The following is a 10,703-nucleotide window of genomic DNA, read 5'->3' as shown; positions in this document are numbered from 1 at the left end:
CCACCCACACCCACACCCACACCCACACCCACACCCACACCCACACCCACACCCACACCCACACGCACGAACGTACACTATACATGTACACATATATATATATATATATATATATATATATATATATATACATATAGTCAGATTTAATTGATACTAAAAGGAAAACGCAACAGTCAGTGCTCTCGCAGTACCAGCTTTCTAACTACCCAGCATATGACATCTGTATTATGATATGTGGTATCATGAGGTATATATTTATATTACTGCATACTGAACATACCTCTGGCACTTTAACGTGCATTTGTATGAACATATAGATCATTCTAAGACATACTGACCAGGAACGTGTGCTCATAGATCATGCCACGCATATCGCTACTGTGGCACATGAACTGGCCCGAGTCTTCCTCCCGGGTGGGATTTATCTGAGGGTAGACAACAACAGCAGAATGTCAGGCGAGCCGGAGGTCAGGGTCGCAGACGCTGCCAATGGTCACCAACACCACAAATAACCAACAGTGAACAACATATTTACATGAACATTGATTTATATATATATATATATATATATATATATATATATATATATATATATATAGTAAATGCTCTCGCAGTACCAACTTTCTAACTTTCCCGCATATTATATATATATATATATATATATATATATATACACATATGTATATATAGACAAACAGACAGCGACAAAAAGAAACAAGCGTCTTTACATTTACACCATGTGCTGCATACAGGTATTTTTGTACACAAAGAGCACCAACAACGACCATACACTAGATGGCATAATTTGTGCTGAAAGCTTGCAATGCAGTATATTTCATCGCGCTACATTAACTCAACTTGGTTTGAATTGCACGAATCTCGAATGAGCCGTAGTGAATCACGTCTTGTTTGACCAAAACTGCGCCGTTTTGTGTATGGATGACCCTGCCCCAGCACTTCTTGGTAGGGCCTCTGTAAAAAACTACGCGACTAGATCCCGAGAAAGCACGGGCAGCCCATATGCCACGACGCGTCCTTATGGATGTCAATCCCGGTACTTATCCGATCCCGGGATCACAACAAAAGACATTATAGCTGTACTGCATTTACAGATATGCAAAACCTATGCCAATTGTAGGTAAATGAAATAAAGTCGCCACCATGAAGCACAGTGTATATAGGTACGTCGGCGTACGTTCTAGGCGTGACTGTTGGCATATCGATCATCACACTGATTTTGTTATACACCCCAAAAGTATCACGTAACAGTAACATTCAGCAACACGTAACAAGTGACAATCTGGACTTTGATTCGGCGAGGGCTGCACCGATTTCATTTGGACACTGGGTTACTATAAATACACAGCAATGACTTATTTTGGGCATCTACTGTTTCCAATCGTGTTAACATCGGCACTGAACGTGCGGTGCCAGAATTATAAGGCATACTTGGGACGTGAAACGACAAGGACAACGTCGGAAAGTTTGGCATAACTGCGGATTAATCTATTGCACATTCTTTTAAAAACAACTGCTAAAATGTTTTTCCAGGCCACGTAGCCTTGCAGTTATTTATGATAGCATGAAGTCCAATTTTGCACCAAATACTTTTTTCTGTATACTCACAGGAAGTGGTATCTTCCGGCGCGCAATCAACACAGGGTGATAGACTATAGGTGCACAGATGCATTTGCATAGGTCAATGAGCCGTAAATTGTCAGCTATGTTTAAAAACTTATGGCGCCTTGTCTGACCTGAAACATATCTTCAGCCACTTTGTTGCCCTGATTTTAACTCAGAACATAATTTTATATTCTTATCATTTAAAAAGCGGCGCACATGCTCAAGAAGCGTTATTTTTCACTTCATGTTCTTTGGTATAGATTGACTAGAACTGAAGCCACCAATGGACCTCAAGAGGGCAAGCAGGGCTTCGTCTTGTATTTCATTTAAGCCATCTCTCTGCCTCCTAAGCTATTCTTGATTCTTACACTTCACCCAAAAGGGTAAAACTTAAGACTCTTAAATTCGCGGGTCTTAATTATATTCGTGCGTATATGGTGATGACGATCGATCCTCAGTTGCGGCATGTACGCCATCCGACTCCTCTCAAACAGCCTGGGGGCGTGATGGCCGGATGATTAGCGCGTCGGACTCTCACATTGGGAGCCTGGGTTCGAATCCCGTTCTGCCCCTGAGGCCCCTGAGGGCTAAAATGGCCATTGCAGTCGCTGGTGCTCCATAAAAGGGACATGACGACGTGCATCGCGTTCTTTAACACGCGCTCGGGTGGGGGGTCAGATTGACTCCCCCACCCGAGTGGTTGCTCCAGAATGGCTTCTGAACGGCGCGGCAGGGCCGCGCCAAATTTTGCATAACTGTAAATAATTGAATAGCGGATCGTTTGGCATCAAAAGCGCAGATGTACCTCGTAAGGTTGCTGACCTATGGAGGGTAAAAGTCAGGCCATGGTTTCAACGAAGGCAATTTCGACGGAATCCTTTAATCTGATCCAACAACGGAATGTTAGACGAAGCCATACATATCTGAGATGCTTTCTTAGGCAACATAACAGTTGTCTGATCAAATTAAATTGACTTAATGTCAGGTATGAAGGTCACACCAAGGTCAAAAACAGCCTGTTATATTACCCCAGAGCTTGCTGTATGGGATAGTTTCTGGTGCGCATTTAGAATTTATTGATAGCAGGAACCGCATTATACATCTTCTATGGACTTCTTAGAGGTCTTAATAGGTCATTAACATAAAATGACCTAGGTCAACACTTTGTTTTATGAACATACTGCCTAGCATAATCTTTGTGTCTTCGTCAAACGCAAAACTCAAAGCAATCTTGTATAATTTTGGTTACCTTGACCTTCAAAAGGTCAAACCAGGTCACTGACCTTAAATGAGAGTGTGACCTTTTGCTTTGAAACAGCTATCTAAGTTTTGGGAGCACTTTGGAGACCAGCCTGGAACTTGACCTTGTTTGACCTTTTTTAACCCAAAGGTCATGACCTAGGAACTTGAAACTTTGACCTAAGTATGCTCACGTGTAGGTCAACACATTCTGTAAATTTGGTGTCTTTAGCTTCCTCAGTTCCCGAGATCTCAAGGGGTCAAATTGACCCCCACCCGAGCGAAGGGTATCTAGCCGGCCACCCGGGCGCGTGTTAAAAAAAAAACAATCCTGGACAGCTACACCAAGCAAATACATCATTTTACAAGAAGAAATGTTTGTCTTTATGCCCGGCCCCTTTATGCCTTTATATATATATATATATATATATATATATATACATATATATATATATCGCTTTCTATCCAGTGGAGAGCGTTATGCACGAAATGTCCTTCATGTTCAAGTAGTGAGATATCTCAAGATGTTTAGTGGAGAATCGCTGCTAATTTAGTAAAAGTTCTTTAGCAGACTGCGCACTAACCAACTCTCCGATCCCAGGGTCGAAAACGCATGGATCGTGGAATTGGGACTGATGTAAATCGCGGGAGTCCCACCCTAGGACTGACATCCTTACTTACTTATCCTAAACATGCATAAATATGTGAGGGCGATGAAGACTAGCATAGTCTCTCACTCAAGGCGGGCGTTTATGCCCCCTAAGCACCTGAACATTGTGGAACCCTTTCGTCTGATTGAGGTGCTCGTGTTACCTGAGCCGACAGATGGACGTCAGAAAGCCAGAGTGGGACGGTGACCCTCAGCCCAAGCGAAAGCATGACTGTAAGCCCACGCGGAGGGGCACCCTAAAATTGTGTGTCGTACACTTAAGACGAACTGTTTTCACATTGATCCTATAGTCAAGTTGTCATCCTGATTCCTCCTATACAAGAGGCACAGCAATGTCAACTACCGCAAACTTTTTTACCACTGGGGTCGGATTCGCATTTACAACACCACAATCTATTGACGTTGTGATGAAATGTCTATTGTCCGTGTTGCGGTAAGTGATACCCGTTCAGGGCATTAGCATTAATATAACACAAGTGAAAGGTATACCCCAGTCTGACCTTGGAACAATACGAACGGGGCCCCTCGAGCAGGGGCCTCATAATGGAATGGAGCAAGCGCAATTGTGCATGTATAACATGAATTTAAGCGTAAAAGTTGTGACGGAAGGAATTCCGAGACACCCAAGAATACACGTAGAGGACGTATAGATCTCACTAGTGACCAATGGCAGTGTTGCCGCATCCGGGGAGGGGGCAGACGCGGGGGTGGGGATTTGACGCGGGGGAGGGGACAGAGGGGCACACCGCCCTCTCCATCCTGTCTTTTGAGGTGGCAGAAAAATGACATTTTCGCTCCTTCTCCCCTTCTCCAATATTTCGGGCATTCCAGAACGCGCCCTAAGAAAGGTGGAAGCAATTCCCTCACCGTGTTACCAAGGGGAGAAAAGAGGGCCCATCTTATGACTGGAAAAGAGCCATCTCAGACTGGAGAGGACCCAGTGTCAGGCAGGAAAACGCGTATGCCAGCTTCAGGCAAGGAAAGGGCCCATTTCTGATCGGGAAACGCTGAAAAACTCCGGTCACGTCCTTGCCTGGTGTCGATTTAGCAAATGTTTGAATGAACAATTAAAAAGCGTAGCACCGGCAGATTTTTCATGACCGCCATTTTATGTTTGCTTGGTTTATGTTATGGATTTTAGCAGCATCCTTTGGAAGCTCTAACTATTTTGTCACAGTGCAAGAGGACAAAACGGAAAACAACTGAAGAAAATAGTCCTTCAAACTAAAGCAAACCAAATTCAGTGGACTGTTTTTAAGCAGTGATGGTATTGGCAGTGTGGCCCACCACCAACTTCGGTGCCTCCCTCCCCCTCCCCCTCGTTCAGACAGGATGTGTATACGCACACACAAGCACATCGTTCCAAATTTGTTTTGTTTCAACGTTATCCTTGTACGCTACTAATTTTGCCGGGGTGGGGCCCACCGCCTGTCAGAGGGGGCCCAAGACGTTTGAGGGACCCCTAAAAAGTTGCTTGACCCCCATCCAAACTTCGATCTGCTGTCACTGCCGTGAGGACGTACTACCCTCGCTCCCTCCCTCTCTCCATCCGTCCACAATCGCGATTACCCCACACTGCAAGACGAAGCTCCCCTCCCCTTCCCCACCACCGCCACCACACACCGTGAGGACGTAGGCCCCGTTCTCAGAACGGATCTGGTACCGGTTGTCGCTGACGATCAGCTGCGCGTCCCGAGCAAACTCCATCTTGCCGTCGCTCTCTGCGGCGGAGGGTACGTGTCAGAGCGACAGGCAGACTGGGACCACGTCAGCTCCCTCTTCCCGCCATTATGTCTGCTAAGAGGGACGGGTAGTTGAGGTAGCATTGAGTTGGCTCAGTGGTACTGACACCCACCTACTTCTCTTCTTACATTACACAATGCAGTAAAAGAAGGGAAAGTCCGAGGACGATTTTCACTTTTTGTTTGATCACTCTATCATGCTGTCGTTGGGGCCGAGGACCAGTTCTACGTGGCTGTCACCTCTGCAAGACGAGGGATGGACGCGGGGTCGGGAGGATTTCTAATGGATGTCGGCGTGCAGAGTCAATGTGGAAAGTGGATTGCATAACAGGACAGACCAAAACTGGGCAGCCCACGAGCCAGTTCGCTCTTCCTACCGCACGATATGTAGTTACGTGAGGGCGTAGGGTGTATTCGACCTCGCCGGCGCCGCCGCAAACCGAGGCTAGAAGCGATTGTCACACCTAGCTGGAGAACCAGACCACGTCTCACAGCGGCGACGGCAGTGCATCGCCACACATCTGGAGGTGCGGCGGCCGAGAGGCGTCCTCTTCGCGTGCGGCGGTGCGTGCTGCGCGGTGCGGTGTGCGGTACGGGGTAGTGACGGGTGACTGGACCAACGGCGGGAGAAAGCGGCAGCGTCGCCAGCCAACACGAGACACACTTTCTCATAGGGTGCTGTCGTTTTGCTGGCGGGATGGACCGCGGTGGCACTAGCCGTCATCGCCAGCCATGAAAGGTGTTCTGTTATGGTGCGGATGCAGTCCAATGCTGCTTGAATTCTTTGGAGCTTTGAATTCATGCAGTCGTATAACATGCATGGATTCAAAGCTTTGTGGACCGACTGGAGGATTGCTGTAACCACTTGCAAGGGGCAAGGCGTCCGCTATTGTGGCTCTGTTCTTCCACAGCGCTTACAACGCGCGGACACCGATGCACGAGTGATGCAAAGTATGTCATGACTAAACGACAGATGTCATTCAAGCATTGTCATGTCATGTCACGTTGTGATGTCATAAGCGTTCAAATAATACAGAACATGCGTTTTCCCATGTTCGTAGAAAACCACAGGGTGAATAACTTCACACGCTTTATGCATTTATCTGAATCAATGTCTTGACCACACGCCATCCGGCTCTCTACTGGTCGCTTCCCCTCCCCGTGACTCAGGACGTCATGTGACCCGCATATGAGCGGCCCGGCCCGGCAGTCCGGCAAGGCGAGCTACCAGGTGCTGGCTGGCACTGACGGCCCGTGGCTCTGCTGACGTCACTGGTGCTGGGGCGCCCGTAGGATCAGCAGCGTCATCTAAAGCGGCGTGGCAGCACAGAGTTTCCATAACCGGTTTTGGCCGGTTTTAAATGGTCCGGTTGAGTACGGGGACTGTGAGACACGAGAGGGCGCACCAAACCAGCCGGGCTGGACTCAGAACGGCGAGAAACTTGTTACATCCAGCCCTATGGTCCGTTACGGTGAGGAAAATCAGAGCGACGGAGTTTTGGGGAAGGCACCTCGACGCGATGCACTTTTTCTCATACAACCAGTGGAACCGGTGCCATGCTGGGGCATAGCAGCCTTACCAAGAAAGGGTAGCGATGACTGACTGTCGTCCCGTTACCTGGACAGCCGACCAGCCGGCGGCAGTCACAGCTCCCACTGCCGCGCTCTCCGGAGACTGTTGCCCCAGCTCGCCTGCGTACGGGTCAGCGTGGCCGCCCCTACTGCCGCGCTCTCCAAGGACTGTTGCCACAGCTCGGCTGCGTACGGGTCAGCGTGGCCGCCCCTATTGCCGCGCTCTCCGGGGACTGTTACCACAGCTCGGCTGCGTACGGGTCAGCGCGGCGGAGACTGCTGCCACAGCTCGGCTGCGTACGGGTCAGCGCGGCGGAGACTGCTGCCACAGCTCGGCTGCGTACGAGTCAGCGCAGCGGAGACTGCTGCCACAGCTCGGCTGCGTACGGGTCAGAGCGGCGGAGACTGCTGCCACAGCTCGGCTGCGTACGGGTCAGCGCGGCGGAGACTGCTGCCACAGCTCGGCTGCGTACGGGTCAGCGCAGCGGAGACTGCTGCCACAGCTCGGCTGCGTACGGGTTAGCGCGGCGGAGACTGCTGCCACAGCTCGGCTGCGTACGGGTCAGCGCGGCCGTTCCCGTTCGCTGGAGTTCGTCCTTCGGCAATGCTCATTGTCCATTTTTCTCATGGCGAATTCTGCTTGCCATTTCCTCATTGCCCATTTGATCACTCGCTCCCATATGAGCCATTGTAAATGCAATCAACAAGTGATACATATGAACCGCCAGTCTGATGAAATTCGTTTGATGACCTCGTCTATAGTAAAGCAAAGAGCGCAACTGCATAGTAACTACTTGACGGCCGATGGAAAACACTATCTATTCCTCAGCTGCCAAACGCAAAAGCAACGTGCTGGGGCAGCAATGAGTTTACTATTTGAGGAGGGTTCACACATATTCCAGGCGGCTGCATGACCGCAGCAGGAGAACTTACGACGGCACCCGGACGCCGAGAAACTGCATAAGCTATCTCAGCTGCTTAATCGGGCGCTCCAAGATAAGGTGCCACTCTTTGTCAGGTGCTGGCCGCTGCATTTGGATGGCCGTGGCAACATCGCAGCTGCTTTGCATGCGAACGTGTCCCGCTGGACCTTGAGTCACATCGGTCACTAGGGTCGCGAGGCAGCCAGAGGCGGTCCTCCCTCCCCATGCATGTGCCAGCCTAGCGACAATCCATGCACGGGCTACGTGACCCTCCCATTGTCGGTCGTGAGGCAGCGCGGGCACAGGTCACGTGACTATCCGAGAACAGGCCGTGCGACCAATGAGCAGCCTGCCAACCGATCCAGTGACGCCGAAGGCACGCCGCCTGAGCCGCCCGCCGTGCCATGCGTGCGCACCGCTGCACGGGGATCAGCGCACCGATGCATGGCGCCGTGCATTGTGCACCGGCACCCGCCGGGCGTGGCGTGCCGCTGGACGGCCGTGCGACGCCGCCAGCGTGACCTTCCGTCGGAATTGGTCACGGCCGGCTGCTCTGCCAACTGACGACCCTCATGCACGCACTCACGAACGCACGCACGCACGCACTTACGAGTGCGCATACGCACGAAGGCGAGTATATACACACCTACGCACGCACGTAGGGACGCACACACACACACACACACACACACACACACACACACACACCACACACACACACACACACACACACACACACACACCACACACACACAACACGCACGCACGCACGCACGCACGCACGCACGCACGCACGCACACACACACACACGTAAGCACATACATGCGCACGCATGTTCGGACGCACGCACGCACGCACGTACACATGCACGTACTTACGCGTGGACGTACGCACGGACGGACGCACGGACGCACGGACGCACGGACGCACGGACATACGCATACACCCCCTCACACACACGCGCACACATTGTTGTGCGGCTGAATGAGTGAGCCGCCACGCGCTCCAGCCAGCCGCCGCGCAACAATACAAGTGCGGGCGTGAACGTGTGCTCATGCGTCGCGCACGCACTCGCACGCGCAGGCCAACGCCATCCATACACCCGGTCAAATGAGGGACATCAGAAGGAATGACGCGGATGCTGGCGAGGTCACCAGGTCTGAGGCACTTGTTTGCTGTCATGTCGGCCGCCGATCACCGACCTTGTTTGTACCATAGGACGGTGCCGCCCGGGTGGAAGTTGCACTGCATGGAGACGGTGCCTCCGGGCATCTGGCTGACCACGGACGTGCCGCTGCTGGTGTTGTCGCTCCCCGAGGACTGACCTGGACCGTAATGATCACCATCAGTGGGGCATTGCTTCAAAACAGCACACAACATGTAGCGGTCATAGTCGGCTGGCTACTGTTCCAAAATACGCATCGATGACGCGTCATTAGCGCCCTGCACCAGCCATCATTGCGCTGGACTGCACACACGGGCAGCCCTGCCAGTGCGGTCCCCTCCTTTCCCCAGTCGAGCTTGACCCAGACGGAGTGGACCCGTGTAACGGTACGAGACCGTGCAGCTGCGCCCAGTCACCAGTGCTGACAGGGCGGCCGCCCGGTCGGTGCCACAGGTGGTCGACCACTAAACGTGACGTCACTCACCAGGCGCCGGGCGGTACGGACCGGACAGCCAGCTGAATAGGCGGAGGTCGGCATAGGTCATGGCCCGGGCAACGAGATGAATCAGGCGATTTCAGCGGGCTGGGCAAGGAGTTCAATCAGGGTACAGAGCTCAATCAGGGCAGGGAGCTCGATCAGGGTAGGGAGCTCAATCAGAGCAGGGAGCTCAATTAGGGCAGGGAGCTTAATCACGGGAGTACAGCGGCCGGGCAGGGAGCTTAAACAGGGGAGTTCAGCGGACGGGAAGGGAGCTCAATCAGGGAAATTCAACGACCAGGAAGGGAGCTGAATCAGGGAATGCAGTGGCCGGGCAGGGAGCTTAACCAGGAAAGGTCAGCGGTCAGGTGCGGAGCTCAATCAGGGAACGTCAGTAATGGCCAGATGAGATCAGCGGGCGGGCGGAGAACTGCATCAGGTAACAGCTGATGTTAGCAGGCATAACGGAAAACTGAATCATTTGGGGTCGGCTTGGGCTGGCGAGAACGGAATAAGCCAAGCTCAGTGAACCCTACGCTGAGGTCAGTGGACTTGGCGGGGAACTTAATCAGCTGATGTCGGCCAGCCTTAGAGGCAGGATAGCTATAAACAAAACCGTGCCCTGTTTAGAAGTGGGGAAGCTGACCAAAACATTATATTGCCAATCACTGCGTGTCACGCAGCCAGACCGGTGACGTCAGACCGCATGTCCGGAGACCAGACCGGTGACGTCAGACCGCATGTCCGGAGACGCCCGTCTGCCTGCTGGGGCGGAAGGCCGTATAATGCGAAGGCGGATTCCAGCCAGAGGAGCGCATTTGTGGCCGCGATACATGAATCAGCGGCGGTTCCGGGGAGCGACTCCCACACTCCCGCCCCCGCCTCAGGTGCATCCGCCACACCGCAGACTAGCAGCCGTTCAAAACGACCCTGTGAGCCGTCTGCACTCGAGAACTTGGTGCGACACACGCAGAGGTGCGTGTGTATCTTCAGTACGAGTGTGTGCTCATGCGATTTCGCGCGCGTGCCTGGGGCGTAGATGTCACGTTGCCCCCGTGGCTCTGCGCACGTGTGTGCGTATGTGCGCGGATGCGTGTATGCGTTGGTGACAATCGCCTCCATAGCGCCCTATCACGGCCCTGTGACGACCTTGAGCGGCAAGTCTGCGCTGGCAACACTCCAAGAACGTGCTGTAATGAGATGATCATCCTCGCTCAGCACATGGCCTTTAAACCAAATGCGAGATGTGGCTTCGTGCACAACGTGCGAGTTGAGCCAATAGAAAACAGT

At 52.1% G+C, this 10,703-nt stretch overlaps 1 protein-coding gene across 1 annotated transcript; it reads right to left on the bottom strand.

The window, feature by feature from the left end:
• Positions 1 to 237: 237 nt before the first annotated feature.
• On the bottom strand, positions 238 to 9,095 carry LOC119112604 (uncharacterized; the record flags this gene model as incomplete). The annotated part of the gene is given in 3 exon segments (XM_037236823.1): positions 238 to 425; positions 5,156 to 5,253; positions 8,973 to 9,095. Coding segments are annotated over 3 exon segments (323 nt in total), but the record flags the coding sequence as incomplete, so codon positions are not given.
• Positions 9,096 to 10,703: the final 1,608 nt, after the last annotated feature.

The sequence above is a fragment of the Pollicipes pollicipes genome, unplaced genomic scaffold (assembly GCF_011947565.3).
Source record: "Pollicipes pollicipes isolate AB1234 unplaced genomic scaffold, Ppol_2.1 Scaffold_7261;HRSCAF=8764_pilon_pilon_pilon, whole genome shotgun sequence".
Lineage (NCBI taxonomy): Eukaryota > Metazoa > Arthropoda > Thecostraca > Pollicipedomorpha > Pollicipedidae > Pollicipes > Pollicipes pollicipes.
The sequence above is the reverse complement of the archived record's forward strand: the minus strand, read 5'-3'. Positions and strand labels throughout refer to the sequence as shown.